This window comes from Hypanus sabinus, chromosome 7 (genome assembly GCF_030144855.1).
Source record: "Hypanus sabinus isolate sHypSab1 chromosome 7, sHypSab1.hap1, whole genome shotgun sequence".
NCBI classification, from domain to species: domain Eukaryota; kingdom Metazoa; phylum Chordata; class Chondrichthyes; order Myliobatiformes; family Dasyatidae; genus Hypanus; species Hypanus sabinus.
The window spans coordinates 57,615,596-57,639,195 of record NC_082712.1 but is presented as its reverse complement, the minus strand read 5'-3'; the positions used below and the strand labels follow the sequence as shown (position 1 = coordinate 57,639,195).

The window sequence follows — 23,600 nt, the reverse complement described above, 5'->3', positions numbered from 1 at the left end:
TGGATCATTCCAAAATTCTGAGCCAGTAATGATTAACAGTGATCTAATTCAAAATCAAGTTAATATAAGGATTTTTTGGGAAACTTTGGAGACTTAAGTGTGTTATACATGTTCTGACATGGGAAGGTTGGAATTACATTATACAGGTGAAATTGTTCCTTAATTCAAGCAATTTTGAAAGCTCAGCTTTGGATCAGTTTCTGGGGGGCGGAGTTTCAAGATGGCGATGTAAACACCTGCCTTTTAGGCGCTCTTCATTTTTTAAACTATAATCACCCTTTAATCAAATCTTTTCATCTTTATTACATGGGTTGATACTTACGATTTATTTCTTTTCTAAAATAATACTTGATTTAATCTTTCCAAACTTAAAATGTCTGCACCTAAGAAATCGTCTAAAGAGCCTCTATCTATTGAGGCAATTTCTAATCTTCTGGATGCTAAACTGGATACTAAACTTGCAAGTTTGGAAAGTAAAATGACAAGTCTGGAAAATAAGCTTACTGCGAAAATGTCTGGGCTCGAAGAAGCCATTAGATCGTTTGATACCAAGTTACAATCGCAGACAGCAGATATTGAACGACATGAAGAAAAGTTCGCAGCTCTTGACAAGTTAATTTGTGAAAAAATACGTACAATCAAAACACTGGAGAAGAAGGTACTGTCAACTGCTAAAACAGTAGAGCATTATAAGTTTAAAATCACCAATCTTGAAAACTGTTCTCGCAGACAGAATTTGCGAATCATCGGGCTTCCCGAAAATGTTGAATCTGGTGACTTAACTGAATTTTTCTCTAACTTATTATGGGAAGTTTTTGGCGCCGATGTTTTGAAAGCTAAACCTACTATTGATCGTGCCCACAGAGTTTCGAGATTTTCGATCTCGAGAGACAAGCCACGAACTGTGATTGTTCGCCTCCATTATCCTCGGGAGAAAGAACTTTTAATCTGACTAGCTCGTCAGAAAGGTGTGATTTCTTACAGAAGCAACACGATTCGTATTGTTGAAGATTATTCATTTGAAGTAATGAAAGCAAGAATCGCTTTTAAACCAGTGATGGCAGAGATTCATTCGATTGGATTTAAACAAGCTTTAAGATACCCAGCGAATCTCAGAGTTACGTTGAGTGACGACAGTCAGCGCTTTTTTAATACTGTGGAAGATGCGAAGAAATTCGTCGAAGAACATCGATCTTGCAGCATAAGCTGAACTATGTGTTATGTTGAAGAATTTTTGGAGAGAAGATGCCATTTCGTTTTGGGCTTTAACTTATTGCGTTATAGCTTTTTACTTTGGTCTGTAGACCCAGTTTTCATGGTTTATAGATGCTCTTTTAATTTTACTATAATGTCTTTTTTCTTAATTTTTTTTCTGAATTGGATATACATGTTTATATTTTGTAATAATGATTTCTTTTTTTTAAGATGTCGTTTCTTCTTCCCATAAGACTTTGCTTTCCGTAAGCATTCATTTGTTTGCTTGTATTTGAGAATGGGACGAATTTTTTATATTGTAGTGATTATTGAATCCTTTTTTAATTCTATTTTGATAACCTTTTCTTTAAACTTTTTTTAATAGATTGGTGAATTTACATTTATATTTTGTAATATGGCTTTTTCAAAATGTCGTTTCTTCTTCCCATAAGTCTTTGCTTTTGAAATGTCATTTTTTTGTATTTGAATATGGATTTTTTTTAAAGGCATATTACACTGTTTCAAACTTTAATTTTTATCCTTTTTTAATTAATGATCTTTTACTTTATTATATTACTTTTTTTCATTTTGATTGATATATATTCTTTTTTTTTTTTGCAACCCTGTACTTAAATCTGGGTGTTTTATAATCTCTTTTTATCTTTTCATGGAGTTGCCATCTTGAAATGGGGGTAATATTAGTATTAGTTTGTGCGCCTGCCGCTTGGCTTTTTTTCGAGGGGTTGGGGGAGGGGGTAGGGATCTTTTCTCATGCTTTTGCTTTTTATTTTTTTGCTTTTAGTTTATGGGCCGACTTTAAATTATTAATATTGTTGAGGTGTCATTTTCTCCGATTGCTCCTGAATCATTGTTTCTTCTTCCTGAATTATGGCTTATGTGTCTTTTTAACCTTTTATGACATACACAATCAATATTGGCATGATGGATAAGTCTATTAATTTTATCTCTTGGAATACTAATGGTTTAAATCATCCGATTAAACGTAAAAAAATATTCAAAGTATTCCATAGACTGAATGCTAATATTATCTTTGCACAGGAGACCCAAATTAGGAGGGAGGATAATCAACGCTTTTTTAGGTTCTGGAAGGGTCAACAATTTCACTCAAATTGTACCGCCAAAATTAGGGGTGTGTCTATTTTTATAGACCCCTCAATTTCGTTTACACATCATGAAATTATTTCTGACCCACAGGGCAGATTTTTGTTGATTACTGGTTCACTTTTTAATCGAAAAGTGGTTCTAGTTAATATTTATGCTCCAAACTTTGACTGCCCTGAATTTTTTAAACGTTTATTTACTTCCCTCCCTAATCTAAATGAATATATGTTGATAATGGGTGGAGATTTTAATTGTTGTTTGAATCCTTTGATGGATAGATCTAAACCTATTCGAACTCTTCCGAATAGATCAGCCTTACTTATTAATTCCTTTATGGTTGATTCGGGAATTACTGAAATATGGCGGTTTTTGAACCCTAAAGATAAAGAATTTTCATTTTTTTCACATGTATATCATAGTTATTCTAGAATTGATTATTTCCTTATTGATCATCGTTTATTAACAGATGTTACTGATTGAAAATATGATTCTATTGCCATTTCGGATCATGTACCTTTGAAGTTATCTATCAAGATTTCGGACTCTTCCATTAATACTAGATCTTGGAGACTCAACGCTACTTTGCTTCAAGATCCAGAATTTATTACCTTCATAAAACAACAAATTGACATTTTTTTCAACAAACTATACCGAAGAGATTGATAGAGGAATACTTTGGGACTCTTTCAAGGCTTTTATCCGTGGACAAATTATCTCAGATTCCGTTGGTAAAAGAAAACAAAGATATTTAGATATAGCTTTATTGGTGGATAAAATTAAAGAAATTGATAAGATTTATTCCGTTACTCCTACCAAAGAACTTTATAAGAAAAGAGTTGAGCTTCAAATGGAACATAGCTTATTATTATCTTCTTCAATTGAGAATCAATTAATTAAGACCAGGGCTCAATTTTATATTCATAGTGATCGAACTGGTAAATTGTTAGCTAACCAATTAAAAGCTATTTCGACTAGGCGACAAATTATTAAAATTCGTAAACAAGACGGTAATCTGACTACTGATCATAAAGAAATTAATAATACTTTTCAAGATTTTTATAAATCTTTATATCAATCAGAATTTGATGGCGATCTGTCCATGATGGATAATTTTTTTAACAATTTAAGTATTTCCAAACTGACAGATGAAGATCAAAGTGTGTTTGATGCTCCTATTTCTATGGCCGAAGTAGGAGAGGCTATCTCATCAATGAATTCAGGGAAAGCTCCTGGTCCTGATGGTTATATTATAGAATTTTTTAAAACTTTTTCTTCTTTGCTTTCCCCTTGGTTATGTGAAATCTTTAATGATGCATTTACTAAGAAGAGATTACCCCAGTCTTTTTATGAAGCTACTATCTCTCTAATTCTTAAAAAAGATAAAGGTCCTACTTTATGTGCATCTTATCGCCCTATATCGCTATTAAATGTAGACTCTAAGATTCTTACAAAAATTTTAGCTATTAGGTTAGAAAAAGTATTATCACAGATTATTTCAGAAGACCAAACTGGTTTTATTAGGAATCGGTATTCCTTTTTTAATGTTAGAAAATTGATTAATATAATTTATACTTCTTCACCCACAACCTCAGAATGTGTTATCTCATTAGATGCTGAAAAAGCTTTTGATAGAGTTGAATGGACGTACTTATTTAATGCCTTGAAAAATTTTAATTTTAGTTCTAATTTTATATCATGGATTAAATTAATATGTTATAAACCTGTTGCTTCTGTTTTTACAAATAATTACAGATCCTCTTTTTTTCAATTAACTCGTGATACGAGACAAGGTTGTCCCTTAAGTCCTTTATTATTTAATATCGCATTAGAACCTTTAACCATTGCTATTCGTGAATCTCCTAATATTTTTGGTATTACTCGTAATGAAAAGTTATACAAGTTATCACCTTATGCTGATGACTTGTTGTTATATATTTCTGATCCTGATAGGTCTATTCCCGCTATTCTATCCTTGTTGGTTCAATTTGGTAGTTTTTCTGGTTATAAACTAAATTTGGATAAGAGTGAATATTTCCTTTAAATGCGCAAACTTTATTGAATGACAGGACACCATTTAAAGTTGTTACTGATAACTTTATTTATTTAGGTATAAAAATTACTAAGAAGTATAAAGGTTTATTCAGATTGAATTTTTTACCCATGCTTCAGCAAATTCAACAACTTACTACTAGATGGTCTCCTTTATCCTTATCATTTGTTGGTCGGATTAATGCTGTTAAAATGATGATTTTACCGAAATTTTTATATTTATTTCAAGCCTTACCAACTTTTATTCCTAAATCTTTCTTCGATAACATTGATTCAAAAATTTCCTCATTTGTGTGGCAAAATAAAAATCCCAGGTTAAGTAAAAGACGGTTACAGAAATCTAAAAAAGATGGTGGTTTAGCTTTACCTAACTTTAGATTTTATTATTGAGCGAATAATATTTGAAACTTAATATATTGGAAACTAGATTTGGATTCACCATTGTGCCCACAGTGGGTAAATTTAGAATGTAATGTTGCACAAGGATATTCTTTATTCTCCGTTCTTGGTTCTTCTCTTCCTGTTGATTTAATTAAACTCAATAAACAGATATCCAATCCTATTGTCAAACATACAATATGAATTTGGTTTCAGTTTCGTAAGTTTTTTACTCTGAAAAACTTTGTTCTTGATAGCCCTATCTTACTTAACTTCTTTTTTAAACCTTCTTTAACAGATCAAGCTTTTAGCATATGGAAAAGGAAAGGTATAATATGTTTTCGTGATCTCTTTTTTGAAGGTAGTTTGATGTCTTTTGACCAACTTTCCAACAAATTTAATTTACCTAAATCTAATTTTTTCAGATATTTACAAATTAGAAATTTTTTATATAAAGTTTTACCATCCTTTCCCAATTCAACTTTGACAGATTTTTCAGACATGATTTTTACCCTGAATCCTTGTCAGAAAGGATTAGTGGCTCTTAGTTATAATAGGATTATGAAGATACAACCAGAAATATCAGGTAGAATTAAACAAGAGTGGGAAAAAAAACTTCAATATAATATATCAACAGAAAAATGGGAAAAAATTTTACAAATGGTTAATTCTTCTTCTATATGTGCTAAACATGCCTTAATACAATTTAAGGTTGTACAAAGAGCTCATATGTCTAAAGATAAGCTTGCTCGATTCTACTCTCATATTAACCCTCAATGTGACAGATGTCATTCAGATGTGGCTTTATTGACCCACATGTTTTGGTCATGTCCCACCTTACATAACTATTGGAAGGACATATTTGCTACCATTTCCTCAATTTGGAATATTGATTTACAACCTCATTTTATTACTGCAATTTTTGGTATACCAAATGAGGATGGTAGTCGACTTTCCCCTTCAATCAGACGAATGATCGCCTTTGTAACATTAACGGCCAGAAGGTCTATATTACAAAAATGGAAAGAAGTAAACCCTCCTACCACATTTCAGTGGTTTTCTCAAACTATCTCTTGTCTGAGTTTAGAAAAAATTAGTACTATTTTCAATTCATCAATTAAATTTGAAGAAACTTGGGGACCGTTCATTCGACACTTTCATATGAATTAATTTGGCCTCTTTCAGACCTTTTCTCTTTTTATTCTTGTTCTGGTATGGAGTTCCAGAGTTTTTGACACTATCATACTCATATAAACTGGTATTATTGCCCATGTTAGTTTAGGTTTATTTTTTTTTAATATACATTTTTTCGTGCATTTTTACATTTTTTTTTCTTTTGATGACTATTTTTATTCTTTTTCATATTCAATCAAAATAGGTTTGATTGTTTATTGTAAGTTTTTTTTTTGGCTGATATTTAATAAGATATTGTTATCCTATTATAAATTTAACTTCAAATCTAGTGCACTTATAATCTATTTATATTATGTTTTTCTTTATATATGAAATTCAATAAAAAGATTGAAAAAAAAAGGATCAGTTTCTCCCGGATTTGGAGAACCCAGTTCACATCAACTTTGACTCCTTATGTCAGTATTTTAAATTGTATTCCATCAAAAATAGATCAAATTGATTCAGCCCGATTTTTAATATTGTGGTTACTCATGCTTGACAATGAATACTGATTTTTATTTGTGATTGATACTGTGTAATTTCCAAACCTTTTTCAGGTGATACTCTTTATCTTTCGGGAATTGACATGATACAAGGAACGCCAGTACTGGACATTAAACCATATATTCCAGATTATGACGCACCTAGGGTTGACCCAATGGATAATGTAAATGAGAGTCAAGAGGTTTTTGTGCCAGAAGAGCAATGCCAAGGAATACCCAATCCAATCTTTGGGAAGGTAACTGAGGAGAGTGAGGATAAGCAATCAATCCATGTCAAAGTGGCTTCAAAGTTAGTAGCTGATTGTGCTATTGTTGAGGTAGAACATTCCCCCAAAGATACCACGTGTCCATTTAGAAAGACAGATGGCGAGATAATGGATGAAAAAGGCAAGGTTGGGAAAATCTCACTACAAACTACCAACGATAATCCCGAAAAAAAGAAGTATTGTGAACATCAACTAAGTGAGAAAGTTGATCAGCTTGCTGGAAAAGGGATTGCTTCTTGTGAAAGCATACACTTAACCGTGGAGAAAATCAAAAGCCAGTTAGTTCACAGTGATATTGTAAACAAAATAACTGAAGAAGAAGAAGTAATTTGCTTTAAGCCTGAGAAATCTCTGATAGTCAGCAAGAGGAAGAAAACAGATAATGTTGCTATTAACATACCTTGGAATAAATTGCCCAATGGCAATATTGCAACTTGGATAAAACAGCCACCTGTGACTTCCTTAAAGGTTCGATTCACTCCTCATGCAGAAATGGATTTGCAGCAGTTTCAGGCTCCAGGAGGGTCAGGTATGAATGATGGTGCAATTAATAGTGAAATTGGAATGTAGAATCCAGGTCTCTGCTTTCAGACGTATCACCAACTGAATAATGAAATTATCATAATAGTAATGACTCATAAGTAAGGTTACTAGCCTCTGAGAGTTCTTGGATAAAGTTTTTGGCTGCATTGCTTTTTATCCACTGTCCCACATCTGGTCCTGTGATTTTTGTTTTCTGTTTTAGTTGCTTCCGATCAGCTCCAATTTGAAAATTACTTTCCTGCTTCCAGTTTTCTTTCAGAGGACCACTGCAGATAATCACAAATAGCTGCACAAAATAATTAATTTCCCCTCTAGTTCTTTTGCCTGTTATCTTGAACACCTGTATTAAATCTTTGTGCTGTCACCAGATAATCAATGGGTTCTGTTTTTACATGCATCCATCAGTTGATTTTGTCCATAAGTCAGAAGAGTGTGTATAGGGGACACTTGGATCTAGTGATCAAAATTCTATTAGTTTCAAGATAATAATAGACAAGGATAAGAAACGCCAATTTTAATGGTATCAGTAAAAGATCTGGCAAGTGTAGATTAGGATGGATTGTTTTCTGGCTAAGGGATGCACGGTAAGTGGGAGACCTTCAAAAGTGAAATATTAAGAGTACAGTATTTGTATGTTCCTGTTAGAATAAAAGATAAGGATAACAGGTTTAGGGGACCTTGGTTTTCAACGGATATTGAGGCCCAGGTTAAGAGAGAAAAAAAGGAGGTACATAGCAAAAATAGGCAGGAAGGGATAAACAAGGTGCTTGGGTATAAGAAATGCATTGGAACACTAAAGGGAAATCGGGAGGCATAAAAGAAGGCATGAGGTTGCTCTGGCAGACAAGGTGAAGGGGAATCCCAAAAATCCCTACATGTAGACTAAGAGCAAAAGGATAGCAAGGGACAAAATTGGTCTGCTTGAAGATCAGGTCATCTACGCACACATGGAGCCAAAAGAGATGGGGGAGATATTAAATGGATTTTTTTAATGTGTATTTATGCAGGAGATGGATGCGGAATCTATATAACTGATGCTTTATATAATTTATATGATTTATATAACTATAAATGGTGGTGAGGTCATGCACTGTATCAGGGTTACAGAGGAGGAGGTACTTGCTGTCATTTAGGTAAATTAGGATGGATAAATCCCAAGGGAATGACAAAGTATCCCCTTAGACCTTGCAGGAGGCTCATGCAGAAATTGCAGAACTATTTAAAATGACCTTAACCATGGGTGAGATACCAGATATCTGGAGGGCAGCCAATGTTGTTCTATTGTTCAAGAAGGGTTCTAAAAATAAACAATAATATAATAAGCTGGGGATTCTGATGTCAGTAGTGGGTAAATTATTGGAAGGTATTCTAAAGGAAAGAATATGTAAGTGTTTGGATTGACAGCCTGATTATGAATTGTCAACATGGCTTTGTAGTAGGTTGTGTCTAACCAATCTTAGAGTTTTTCAAAGATTTTTACTAGGAAAATTGATGATGAATGGCTACTGCCTACATGGACTTCAACAAGACCTTTGATAAGGTCCTGCATGGGAGGTTGGTCAAGAAGGTGCAGTCACTTGGTATTTAGGATGATGTAAACTGGGTTCAACATCTGCTTCATGGGAGAAAGCCAAGGAGTAATAGTAGGTAGTTGTCCCTCTGACTGGAGGCCTGTGATCAGTGATGTGCCACAGGGACTGGTGCTGGTTTCTTTGTCATTTGTCTCACTGATGTGGATGATAATCTGTTAAACTGGATCAGCAGATTTGTGGATGACACCAAGATTGGGAGGTGTATTAGACAGCAAGGAAGCAAAGCTTGCAGCAGGATGTGGATCAGCAAAAATGGCTGATGGAATTTAATGTAAATAATTGTGAGGTGTTGTATTTTGGGTTGACAAACGTTGGGTAGGACATGCACAATGAACATTAGGGTGCTGAAGAGTGCAGTAGAACAGAGGGACCTGAGGATACAGATCCGTAATTCCTTGAAAGGGGTGCCACAAGTAGATAAGGTTGTAAAGAGAGCTTTCAGCACATTGGCCTTCATAAATCAAAGCACTGAGTACAGGAGTTGAGCTGTTACATTGAAATTGTATGAGGTGTAGGTGAGGTTTAATTGGAGAGATGTGAAGTTCTGGTCTCCTACCAATAAGAAACGTCAATAAGATTTAAAGAGTACTGGGAAGACTGTTGCAAGTATGTTGCTGGGACTTGAAAATCTGAGTTTTAGAGAGTGGTTGAATAAGTTAGGACTTTTATTTCCTGGAGCATAGGAGAAAGAGGGGAGATTAATTAATAGAGTTATACAGAACCTAAAGGTATAGATGGGATATGCCAGCAGGGTCTTTCCATTGAGGTTGGATGAGACTAGTATAAGAGGTCATGGGCTAAATGTGAAAGATGAAATATTTAACAGAAACATGAGGGGTTCGTCTTAACTCTGAGAGTGCTGTGAGTATGAAACGAAGTGGTGGAGCAAGTTGATAGCAATATTTAAGAGCAGTTTGTATAAGTATAAGGAGGGTTATTGAGGGCTATGGCGCAGCTGCGGGTCAGTGAGACTAGATAGAATAACAGTTCTTTGTGGGTTAATTGCACCAAAGGGCCTGTGTCTGCGCTGAATTGATTGCTTTGACTGTTAAAGCATGGAGGAACCATCACGAACTTCCACAGCCCTGATGACTCTGTGATTTCAGACTCTGAGGCCCACGTGAGGACAGTGAACCCACGGAAAGCATCCAGCCCAGGTGGGTTACCTGGCCAAGTACTAAAGACCCGTGTAGATCAACTGACTGAAGTGTTCACTAAGATCATTAACCTCCTGCTTTGGCAGTTTGAAGTACCCATCTGCTTCACACAGGCTTCAGTTATACTGGTGCCTTATAAGAATGAGGTAACCTGCCTCAATGGTTATTGTCCAGTAGTATTTGCATCCACAATGATGAATTGTTTTGAGATACTGATGATGAAACACAATACCTCATAACTGAGAAGTGACTTGGATCTGCTCCAATTTGCCTACCTGCACAACAGGACTACAGCAGATGCCATTTCATTGACTCAGCTCTGGATACCTGAACAGCAAAGATGTATACGTCAGGATGCTGTTTATCGACTACAGCTCAGCATTCAATACTATCATCCTGTCAGAGATAATCAGTAAACTTCAAGACTTTGGCCTCAGTATTTCCTTATGCAATTGGATCCTCGATTTCCTCACTTGCAGACCTAGTCATTTTGGATTGGCAACAATGTCTTCTCCACAATCTCCATCAGCACAGGTGCACCACAAGGCTGTGTGCTTAGCTCCCTGCGCTACTCACTTTACACTTAGGACTGCGTGGCTAACCATAGTTTGAATGCCATGTTTAAGATTGCTGATGCCACCACTGCCATAGGCAGAATCAAAAGCAGTGATAAATCAGCATATAGGAGGTAGATCTTCAGTCTGACTGAATGGTACCACAACAACAAGTCAAGTAAAGTTTATTGTTACTTAAACTGCTGGTACAGTACATAGTAAAAACGAAACAACGTTCCTCCAGGACCCTGGTGCTACATGAAACACAAAACTACACTAGACTCTGTGAGACAGCACAAGGCTACACTAGACTATGTAAAACAACATAAAAACTGCACTAGACTACAGACATGCACAAGACTACATAAAGTGTAGAAAACAGTGCCGGGCAGTACAATAATTATATAAACAAGACAATAGGCACAGTAGAGGACAAATTACAATATAATAAATGATGTATGTGACAGTTTAGGCTCTGAATATTGAGGAGTCTGATGGCTTGGGAGAAGAAACTTGCACAGTCCAGTTGTGAGAGCCCAAATGCTTCGGTACCTTTTGCCAGATGGCAGGAGGGAGAACAGATTGAGGGGTGCGTGGGATTCTTCACAATACTGTTAGCTTTGCGGGCGCAGCTTGTGGTGTAAATCTCTGTAATAGCGGGAAGAGAGACCCTGATAATTTTCTCAGCTGACCTCACTATCCGCTGCAGGGCCTTGTGATCCAAGATCCAAGATCCAAGATTCTTGAACCAGGCAGTGATACAACTGCTCAGGATGCTTTCGAATACATCCTCTGTAAAATGTGGTGAGGATGGCGGGAGGCAGATGGACTTTTCTCAGCCTTCACAGAAAGTAGAGACGCTGCTGGGCTTTCTTGGCTATGGAGCTGGTATTGAGGGACCAGTTGAGATTCTCTGCCAGGTGAACATCCAAGCAATTTGGTGCTCTCAACGATGTCAACGGAGGAGCTGTCAATGTTCAGCGGAAAGTGGTCGCTTCATGCTCTCCTGAAGTCAACAACCATCTCTTTTGTTCACACTAAGAGACAAGTTGTTGGCTCTGCACCAGTCTGTTAGCCGCTGCACCTCCTCTCTGTATGCTGACTCGGCGTTCATGCTGATGAGACCCACCACGGTTGTGTCATCGGCAAACTTGATGTGATTCGAGCTGTGTGTTGCTGCACAGTTGTGGGTCAGCAGCATGAGCAGCAGTGGACTGAGCACAGCCCTGGGGGGACCCCGTGCTCAGTGTGATGGTGTTGGAGATGCTACTCCCGATCCGGACTGACTGAGGTCTCCCAGTCAGGAAGTCTAGGATCCAGTTGCAGAGGGAAGTGTTCAGGCCCAGCAGTTTCAGCTTTCCAATCAGTTTCTGAGGGATGATTGTGTTGAATGCTGAACTGAAGTCTATGAACAGCATCTGAACGTGTGTGCCTTTTTTGTCCAGGTGGGTGAGGGCCAGATGGAGGATGGTGGCAATGGTGTTGTCTGTTGAGCGGTTGGGACGATATGCAAACTGCAGGGGGTCCAGTGAGGGGGCAGCAGGGTCTTTATGTGCCTCATGATGAGTTTCTCGAAACACTTCATGATGATGGATGTGAGAGCAACGGGATGGTAGTCGTTGAGACGACACTGAAGACTTCTTCGGCACAGGGACAATGGTGGCGGCCTTGAAGCACGTTGGAATGACGGTGCTGCTCAGGGAGATGTTGAAGATGTCAGTGAGAACATCTGCCAGCTGGTCTGCATGTCCTCTGAGCACTCTGCCAGGAATATTGTCTGGTCTAGCAGCCACTTACTCAATGTCAGCAAGACCAAGGAGCTGATGATTGACTTCAGGAGAGGAAACCAGAAGTCCATGAGCCAGTCCTCATCGGGGGTGGTGGGGGGGGGGGGGGGTATCAGCTGTGGAGTGGTTCAGCAACTTTTAAATTTCTAGGTGTTATTTTATAAGAGGTCCTGTCCTGGCCCCAGCACATAAGAGCAATTATGAAGAAAGCACGGCAATGCCCCTACTTCCTTGGAAGTTTATGAGGATTTGGCATGAGATCAAATACTTTGACAATCTTCTATAGATGTGGGGTGGAGAGTATATTGACTAGCTACATGACTACCTGGTGTGGAAACACCAATGCCCTTGAATGGAAAATCCTACAAAAAGTAATGGATTTGGCCCAGTCCATCACTGGGAAAAGCCCTCTCCACCACTGAGCACATCTACACAGGGTATTGTCTTGGGAAAGCTGTATCCTTCAGCAGGGACGTCCACCACCCAGCCCATGCACTCTTCTCACTGTTGCTATTAGAATAAAGGTACAGGAGTCTCAGGATTCACACCACCAGGTTCAGGAACAGTTATTACTGCTCATCCATCAGGCGCTTGAACCAGAGAGATCACTTCACCCAATTTCACTTGCCCTATCACTGAACTGTTCCCACAACTTGTGGACACACTTTCAAGGACTCTTTATCTCATGTTCTCGATATTTATTGCTTATTATTATTATTTGCACTCTTTTTTGAATGGTTTGTGTGACTTTTGCACACTGTTGTCTGCCCAGTTGGTGCAGTTTTTCGTTGATTCTATTATAGTTATTGGACTTACTGAGTATGCCTGCAGGAAATTGAATCGCGGGGTTGTATATGGTAACATGTATATAGTTTCATAAAAAGTTTACTTTAATCTCTATATGGTAACCTTCACAATATTGTAAGGAATGGCTTGAAAAGATTGATGATAAAGAATAATCACTAAAAGTGGAGAGAGAAAAATACTATTTCTACTTTCCAGTAGAACACACTTTTGTACAAATATTAGGCTTCCGAATGTAATAGTATTACAGGAGCCCATTTGTATGGTGCTAGAAAGTTTGTGAACTCTTTAGAATTTTCTCTATTTCTGCATCAGAATGATATAAAATGTGACCAGATCTTCATGCAAGTCCCCAGTTAAATAAGTAACACAAAAAAACTTTATAGTTCATTTATTTATTGAGAAAAATAATGCAATATTACATGTATTTGTTAGAAAAAATATGTGAACATTTCGGATTATCAGTTCACTTAAAGGGGAAATTAGAGTCAGGGGTTTCGATCAATGAGATGACTGTCAGGTGTGAGTGTGGGAGGTTCTGCCCTATTTAATGAAAGTAAGCCTGGGTTTTCACTATCAAAGTCTGATCTTCACCACACTGGTTTTTGGAAGTGAGCCATGCCTTGATCAAAGGAGATTTCTGAGAACCTCAGAAAAAGGTTGTTGATGCTCACCAAGCTAGAAAAGGATAGAAAACCATTTTTAAAGAGTTTGGGCTCTACCAATCCATGGTCAGGCAGATTGTGTACAAATGGAAGAAGTTCAACACCATTGTTATTCTCCCCAGAAGTGGTCGGCCAACAAAGATCATTCCAAGAGCAAGGCATGTATTATTCCAGGAGTTTACAAAGAACCCCAGGGTAACATCTAAGGAGCTACAAGCCTCTCTTGCTTTGGCTAATGTTAGTGTTCATAAGTCTACCATCAGGCAAACATTGAACAACAATGGTGTGCATGGCAGGATTGCAAGGAGAAAGCCACTACTCTCCAAAAAGAGCATTGCTGCCCGTCTAATGTTTGCTAAGGGTCATGTGGATAAGCCCAAAGGCTATTGGAAGAATGTTCTGTGAACGGATGAGTTCAAAATAGAACTTTTTGACTTAATGAGAAGCATTATGGTTGGTGAAAAGCAAACACTGCATTCCAGCATAAGAACCTCATCCTATCTGTGAAACATGGTAGCGGCAGTGTCATGACTTGGGCCTGTTTTGCTGCGTCAGAGACCAGGATGCTTGCCATTATTTATGGAACGATGAATTTGGAATTACACCAGCAAATTTCACAGGAAAATGTCAGTGTATCCGTCTGTGAACTGAAACGCAAGGGAAAGTGGGTCATTCAGCAAGGTAACGACCCTAAACACACAAGTCAGCCTACCAAAGAATGGTTAAAGCAGAAGGAATTTCAAGTTTTGGAATGGCCAAGTCAAGGTCCTGGCCTTAATCCTATAGAAATGTTGTGGAAGGTCATGAAGTAAGTAGTTCATGCAAGGAAGCCCACCAACCTCCCAGAGTTGAAGCAGTTTTATAAGGAGAAATGGCCTAAAATTCCTCTGAGCTGATGTGCAGGACTGACCAACAGTTGCTGGAAACCTTTGGTTGAAGTTATTGCTATACAAGGGGGTCACACCCATTACTGAAAGCAAGATTTACGTACTTTTTCCAACGAATACATGTAATATTGGATATTTATTCTCAGTAAATAAATGAAAAAGTATATTTATTTGTTCAATTATGTTCTGTTTATCTAGTTTTAGGACTTCCATGAAGATCTGATCACGTTTTAGGTCATATTATGCAGAAATAGAGAAAATTCTAAAGGGTTCACAAGCTTTTTATCACCGCTGTCCATAAGTCAGGGTTCGTAACCCAGGGACAGCTTTAATTCCTTAACTTTTTCAAAATAATCAATGTCACTGAGCCTTTTCTATTGGATGTCTGGCATCCTTTTCCCAAGGTGTCTTGTGCAGACTAGAACTCAGCACTTCATCTGAGGTCTAAAAGCTGCCATATACATTATAGTAGTAAGTCTACAGATTCTGTGTACTTAAAAGATGAGTACAGTTGCATCCACCCATCTGCTCATGTATGGATTTAAAACATTTTCTGTTTAAAGTGATCCTAGAGTGAAATGTGGGGCAAAGGGAACACGTACTTTTCAAAATAGTGTAGTTCGTTATCACCCAAACACAAATGCCACACCACTGCTTACACTTAATACTGAGACATTAGGGTGTTCATGCAGACAAGATGTTATATTTTGTAAGCATTAATTTAGATTTCTTTGAAGTTGATAAAAATGAATGAAGTTTGTGCAGTTGGTTATGAAAAGAAGTTACTTTTGAAAAGAATAGAATGCCTTAACTGCCTTGTTTCATGTGTTGAGTGTTTAGTTATTTTTTGGGTGTGATTCAGTGAATAGTACTTTCGTTTTTGAGTCAGAACATTATGGATTTAAGTGTGGTGAAAATTGAGAATAAAGTGAGATTTGCTCTGCTGCTAAGGGTGCTGTCTTTTGGATTACTAAAGTGAGGCTGTGTTGTGAGGAAGACATAAAAATGGAAAAGGCCCACTTCTCAATCCTGATCAAAATAGAATAGAGTTTCCTGATAATTTGGCAGCTGCTACACTGCAATAGTAAGCACACTTTGGAAGCACTTCATTGAATATTAAATGCTTAGGATGACCTGAAAGGAATATGAAAGTTGCTTTATAAGCCTGCCACATCAGTCCTGATTAATGTCAGCCAGCATTGATGTGTCAAGCCAGTGTTCTCATGAAATCTCTGTCATAGACCTGAAATGTTAATTCTGCTTCTCATATGCTTTTACATCTGTTCAGTATTTATGGCATCATTTTTAAAAGCCCCCACCTCTCGCCACCACCACCATCTGTAGAATTTTAGTTTTATGGCTCTTTTGTGTTTCTTAAATTTTATTATAATATCTGACTTCCAATCTAAATCTTTCACCTTCTGTACATTTACAGATCCAGAGAAAATGACATTGAACTATTTCCAGTCTGTAGAGGAAATAAAATCTGCCATGATGTCTGTGTTATCAGCTGATCCAAGATCCATATATCGGAGGACACAGTGCCGGGACATGCTCTTTTATTTCACTCTGGACACTGCCCACATCACCACTTGGTTTGGAGATGGCTTTAGTGAAATCCTCAGGATAAAACCTCTGAAAGAGCCACCAGACATTGGAACTGTCAAAGTTTAAATTGGTCCAGCTGAAAGCATTGCACTTCCAATAAAATAAAAAAACCTTTAACAATCTTCCGTGATGAGTTGCAATTCCTCTCGAACAAACACTTAGATTTTACAAAGTGCATTTCCATTGAATATTCCATTGAATGACCTTCATTTTACTGTTATGAAGTTATGGTGCTTCAGTGATGTTGAAACTTTCCTTCTGAAGATAAGAATGTATAATTGGCTTTAGACTGGAAACAGTCTTGTAACCTGTTCTCTAATCCTTCATCTGAAGAAAATACTCATGAACTATTGTGATTTTAATATTTATTCATCATTAGGTTTGCACCACTTTTCAGGCAACCGTATTGGTTTCTATCAGTAACTTTAATTTCAGTAATGTGCTTATTTCTTCTGAAGAACTGAATTAGATAAAATTAATTTGGTAATGTCTCTTTGTAAGTTTTATCCATAATACTGCTATGTCATTTAGATTGCGGTGACAATTTCACTCAATTCCTCAAAATTGTATCATTTATTTTCTGTCGGATGATTGATAACAGGTCTCTCAGAGCTGTGATTTTTGATTTCTTTTGCTCAGCAATTGGAATTTCTAATATCAAATAGGATTGAAGCAACTTGGTATACGTTAAGCAACACACACAATATGCTGGTGGAACGCAGCAGGCCAGGCAGCATCTATAGGGGGAAGCACTGTTGACGTTTCGGACCAAGACCCTTCGTCAGGACGTCGACAGCGCTTCTCCCTATAGATGCTGCCTGGCCTGCTGCGTTCCACCAGCATTTTGTGTGTGTTGCTTGAACTTCCAGTATCTGCAGATTTCCTCATGTTTTGTATACGTTAAATCCTTATCTGTGAGGGAAAAGGACACAGATTACAAAACTGTAGATGCCAATAAGGCCACTTAATGTGACACAGAGGATGTAATGACAGACAGTGGTCAACCAGTCTTTGGATATAACTTTTGTGTATGTTTCAGCATTAGACTTCAGTTTTAATCTGTATGTAAACCTATCTGCATTCCTGATGTTCCAGATCCTGGCTCTGATCACATGCTGAGAACCCCAGTTACGAACCTGATTCCTGAATCTTGTTCTCAAAACCAACCATGGCTTCAGGTTTTTTTTAAAAAAGAAGTTTCAGACATGTTTGCTGTTCAGAAATTTTTCAAAATTACTATAAGAAAAACTAAATAAATTTACTTTTTCCTCAAAATGTGTATTTCTTTAAAACCTTTTTTTTCTATCTTTCCATAAGATTGCAGAAAAAAGTACTTGTGTTGCACCTCTATCAGCTATAGTTTACAGCCATTACTGAATTTTGGATGGCACTTACCCATTAAAGAAAATATGGTAGTCAACATGCACATAGCAAATTACAAATATAAATGAGCTAGAAGTTTAGTGGACATTTCATTGGTGGATGTAATGGCCGTCAAGCATCTGGTAGTATTTCCCTACCCTATGTATTTTATAATCTGGTTGTAATGGATTAGAACATAAAAGCATTTCTCCACATAACTGGCACTAAGTTCAGGATTGCCATTAGAGCAGAAAAGCACATATTTTTTGGCAGTTTTTTGCTGGCCATTTCCCGATGGTGCTTTGATGCTAGACTTACAAAGTTCAAACAAGCAGAAATTTTTGAGCATCACAATGGAGCTTTGGTTGCCAAATCTGTGCCATGATCCAACATCTCATCAGAAAGACAGCATGATTGGCAAATGGCCCATCTGTCAATAGTTCCCTAGAATGTCCTTTACTTATATCATGGGCTAATATTTGGTTATCTAGTCATTATCACCTTACTAATTTGATGGGCAAATTGACTGCTCTTGTTTCCTGTAATTCAAAAACCTCAGTTCAAAAATATTTCACTGGCTGTGACCTGCTCTGGAATGCCCAGAGGTTCTGATATAAGGGTGGGTCCTTATGGCAAGTGGCTGCTATTAATCTTTCAAAATTATCAACTTAATCACATAGTTTCTTTTGGCAAGTTAACAGTTGACTAGGTCATGTGCCAAAGCTACAGTTCCTCATTGTTTTAATGCTAAAAATGCAAGTTTTGTTGTAAATTTACACAGATATGAAAGTAATCAATGACTAGAAACGAGAAGAATTGTATTACATGTTGCATGTAGCATAACAGTAAGTGTTCCAACTCCAGGTTACAGGAAAATAAAATGTAATATTAAATCTATGAAAATGCTTTCTGCTTTTTCTTGCAACTATACAAACATGAATTTGAGACCTCAACAAAGGATGGTCAAGAATTGATAAGGAAAAGAACAGATGGATGTTATTTACTTGGATTTCCAGAGGACTTGCCCAGAAAGATGTATAGAATTGAGGGTGATGTATTAGCATGGATAGAGGATTGGTTAACTAATAGAAAGCAGAGAGTTGGGATGGATACATGGGCGTTACTCTGGTTGGTAACCAGTGGTGAGTGGTATGGCGCAGGGGTTGGTGGTGGGCCGCAACTGTTCACAATATACATTAATGATCTGGAAGAGGGGACCAAGTGTAATGTATCTAAGTTTGCTGATGACACTAAATTGAGTGGAAAAGCAAATTGTTTAGAAGATACAGAGAGATACAGGTAAGTGATAGAGTCTGGTATTTGGAGTACAATGTTGGTAAATGCGAGGTAATCCGGTTTGGAAGGAAAAATGGAAGAGCAGATTATTTAAATGGTGAAAAATTGAGCGCTGCTGTGCAGAGGGACTTGGGAGGTTGGTTTGCAGGTGCAGCAGGCTATCAGGAAAGCAAATGGTATGTTGGCCTTCATTACTAGAGGGATTGAATTTAAGCAGGGAGATAATGCTGCAGCTGTGCAGGGTACTGGTTAGGCTGCAGCTGGAGTACAGCATGCATTTCTGATTTCCTTAGTTGAAGGATGTACTGGCTTTGGAGGTGGCGCAGAGGAGGCTCACTAGGATGATTCCAGAGATGAGGGAGGTTAGACTATGAGGTGAGATTGAGTTGCCTGGGACTGTACGTGCTGGAATTCAGAATGAGAGAAGATCTTATAGAGCATATAAAATTATGAAAGGGATAGATAAGATAGAGGCACATAAGACTAGAACTTAGGTATATAGCTTCAAGATTTGGGTGAGTAGATTAAGACAGAAATGAGGAGAAACTGTTTTTCCCAGAGAGTGGTGAATCTGGAATTCTCTGCCCAATGAAGCAGTGGAGGCTACCTCAGTAAAAATTAAGACAAGGTTGGATAGATATATGCATTGTAGGGTAATTAAGGGTTAAGGGGAAAAGGCAGGTAGCTGGAGATACTTTGCCAATACTAGTGCCAGTGTCCTAGGGATTCAAACTCACTTCTTCCACACCAATCTTTGAATCACGCATTTAACCTTCGGATCTTGTTAACCTTGTGACAATTTTGTATGTAGCTCAAGTAGCAATCCAGAGATTATTGCTTTTTTGATGCTGTGTTTAATTTAATTTAATTTAGTCCCTGGCTGCTCAAATTCCCTCAACAGAACCTCTTTCCTCACACTTATGTCGTTGGTTTTCATATGGTCCATGACAACTGGATCTTTACCTTCCCTCTCCAAATTACTCTGCAGGTCAGATAAGATTTCCTGTACTAGGGCATCAGGCAGACAAAACAACACTCAGTCCATGCAAGAGAGAATTGTGTCTATTCCCTTGAGTATCCTATCCCTAATTACAACACAATTTCTCTTCTCTCCTGCCTCTTTGATGGCACCCTGAACTACGGTGGCATGGTTCAGTTGCCCATCTTTCCTACAGTCCCTCAGAACAGCCAAGATTTACTCATCTCATTTCCTTTGTAACCATGGTATTTAAACACTGAAATTACATTCTATCATCACAGATATCTGTAAATTCCTGTCACCACTAGTACAACCCATGACATATATTTTGACTGTTTTATCTGTAGAAGACGAGGTCATGTTCTGTCTCAGATTCCCAGCCTCCAGACTGTTTCAAGGCTGCTACTGCTAATCTACAGTGTCCATCAGGTTGCTGCTCACTGATCAGTTAGACGGACCACCTGTTTGTTTTTCCTTCCATCCATAGAATCAGGCATGAGCTTTTGCTTGCATTGCAAGTTTCCCTGAAGTACAGGATCCACTGACCACACTCTATTCCTCAGTTTTGTGCCGGGAACATAGGGCTATAGCAGAGGAGGATCCCTGTGGATCCCTTGCACAAGGGACACAACTTTACTGGACTGTTCTTCACTACCTATCCATGTCAACACAATTTCCCAGGGGCAATCCCCCACCAATTACTTTGTTATAATGTTTCCCTGTGGCTAGTTGAGAGCTGATCAAACTGCTACATTTTCCCAAGAGGTAACTTCGCAGCAGCAAGCCTGAGTGTTGAAAGCAGCATGAACTTGGAATATATTAATAGGGAACAGCAGACTGAGACAGTGCTGAGTTCTGTTCATTTGGACCAAGTAAGTATTTAGTAGGCATATGCACTTGTGCTTCTATGTGTGTCGGGGGTGGGGGGGAGAGGTGGGATGGTGGAAAAAAAAGGAAGCTGCCTTCAGGTACTGAACTAAAACATTGAAAGTAAAGTTGTTTAAACAAAAGAAAAACATTTCTTTGTTGTTTGGGCATTAACAGCTCAAAAACAGCATTAAACAGGAAAGCACACACAAATGTTGGAGGAACTCAGCAGGTCAGGCAGCATCTATGGAGGGGAATAAACAGTAGACATTTTGAGCCAAGATTCTTTATCAGGACCTTTGTTTATTCTCCTTTATATATGCTGCCTGACCTGCTGAATTCCTCCAGCATTTCATGTGTGTTGCTCTTGATTTCCAGCATCTGCAGAATTTTCTGTGTTTATTAAATAGGAAATCCTGGCAGCATTATTCTGTGAGCCCCCCATCTGAAAGTCTCAGATCCCTCCCAGTGTGCAACCTTCACAAGCAAGTTGATTATATGGTTTTAATGGCATTAGAAAGGGTAAGGAAACATTCAGCCCCACATCTCAATGAGCTAGTGTTACAGATGGAGAAATGAACTATTCCCAGAAGATTCATCACTTTTTAAGAACTTGGCAAATTAACTCACCATCTTTCTTCAACCAAGGTAGTTAAAATTAGAATAAAAGCAGTTTGATTCTATGACAGTTTTTACTCAGCATTAAAAATATAATAGCACAAAATAAATTCAGTAGGCAGCTTACGCCTTTAAAAAAACAACCTGAGATACGTTGGAACTATTTTAATAAATTGGAATTTAGTCAATGGGGCACAATTTCAAATGCACCTTTAGTAGAACCAGCAACTTCTACTGTCTAGAAGGACAAGGGCAGCAGATACATGGGAGCATCACCACATCCATGTCCTCGTCCAACTCATATTAAACTTGGAGAAGCACCTGCACAGCCAACAGAAGTGTGTCTTGAGTTTTCAGCTGCCTGCCAATTTAATTCACCAGCACACTCCCACTCTGACCTTGCTGTCAGGTGCCTCCTGCACTGTTACGCTAAGACCTAAAACAAGTTTGAGAGACAACTTTCCATCTTTTGTCTAGACAGAAATGCAGCCTGCAGGGCTCAATATCAAATTCCCCTCCTTTAGATAACTCATTCTTTCATTCTATCTGCATTCAGCTTTGCATCCATGGTTTTTTGTTATCTCTTCTGGTATGTTGGGCATGTCCTAATAGGCTGAACTATACAAGAACAACACATTATAGGGACAAAGAAACTTAATAGCTCCTTAAGTAATAGAAATTTTTCATCCTGTCAAAGAAGTGGTGGAAATTTTCCTTGTTTTACCCACTGCCCTTCACTAGACTAATTTGTTCTGCTCTTCCCCTAATCTGATGAAGGGGCTCTCATCAGAAATGTTAAGTTTCTCTTTGCTGCCTGACCTGCTGAGATTTTCTGACATATTTTGTTTCAATTTCAGATTTCCAGCATTTGCAGTTTTTTTTTAGTTTCTGCAGAGCACAATGACTTAGAAGTTCATCAACATTCCTTCATGATTACTATGTCAAATTTCTGGAATTGTCTAACCAAACGACCATGTGTGGGAGGCACGAGGCTGTAGATACTGGAATCTGGAGCAAAAACACCAAACTGCTCAAGAAATTCAACGACGATGAAGGGAAATGGATAGTCAACATTTCAGGTCGAGATCCTTCATCAGTTTAATAGAAGGGTTTAGACCCAAAAATTAACTGTCTCTTTTCATCTACATATGCTGCCTGACCTCCAGCAGCCCGTTTTTTTTTTCATTTAAACCACTGAAAGTGCTTCTTCAACTCACAGACTGCAGTGGTTCAAGAAGTGGCTCATCATTATGTTCTCCAAATCAGACTGGAAAGGAGAATATATGTTAGCCTTATCTACCTTGCCCTCAACCCTAAAACATTGCACAACCTGCTTGGTTAGAGATAAAACACTGTATCTGTTTGTGAAACAAAGCACTTTTAAAAGTCAAGGACAATGTTAAAGGTAATGCACACTGACAATTGCTCCCCTGTTACAAAACATCAACGTAACTTCAATTGATATTGTACTTTCAATAAGGCAAAACATCCTAAAGTGGTTCTCTGTGGTATTATCAGCCAAAAATTAATGGTTTTACTCTAAAGTTGACAATTCAGAGAAATTGATCAGAAGCTTGATCAAAGGGTAGATCTAAGGTGCATCTTAAAGCTGGATGAAGATGGAAAGAATTCCTGTGTTTTGGCCTTGGCCCCTTGTGGTGAACTACATACACCTGTCTGGACACGCCCCTCTGCTGGCTGTTCCTGTGGCTCCTCCCACAGACCCCTGTATAAAGGCGATTGGAGGCACTGCTCCTCCCTCAGTCTCTAGGATGTTGTATGATGGTCTCTTGCTGCTGACAGTGCTTTCTTCCAGATAATAAAAGCCTATCTCGACTCACGTCTCAGAGAGTTATTGATGATGCACCACCCCTGAAGACACCATGAACAATTGTGGGACAATTAAATATAGGAAAGGTCAAAAGACTAAACTTAGAGAAGATGGGGGAGGTTTATGGACAGGAAGGAGATAACAGAGATTTGTAAGTTTGAGATTAAAAAAAAGAGAATTGCAAAGGAAGACACCAATTTTTAAAATACTAGCTTTGCTTAGCTGGGAACCAAATGAAGGATGACCACAGAACATGATAGGTGAAGAAGATTTGATGCAACATTGAATGTGGGCAACAAATTGGATGATGTCAAGTTTATGGAGGACATAATGAGAAAGATTGCTTAAGACTGTGGTGGAATAGT

General features: G+C 38.0%; 1 protein-coding gene across 1 annotated transcript in view; it reads left to right on the top strand.

Annotated features, from left to right (window-relative positions):
* Positions 1-18,535, top strand: part of trmo (tRNA methyltransferase O) — a 42,845-nt gene extending 24,310 nt beyond the window's left edge. The window contains exons 5-6 of the mRNA XM_059974698.1: positions 6,474-7,214; positions 16,110-18,535. Coding sequence (XP_059830681.1) covers positions 6,474-7,214; positions 16,110-16,348 — 980 coding nt within the window. The 3' untranslated portion in view covers positions 16,349-18,535. The remainder of the gene's footprint in view (positions 1-6,473; positions 7,215-16,109) is intronic.
* The last annotated feature ends 5,065 nt before the right edge of the window (positions 18,536-23,600 follow it).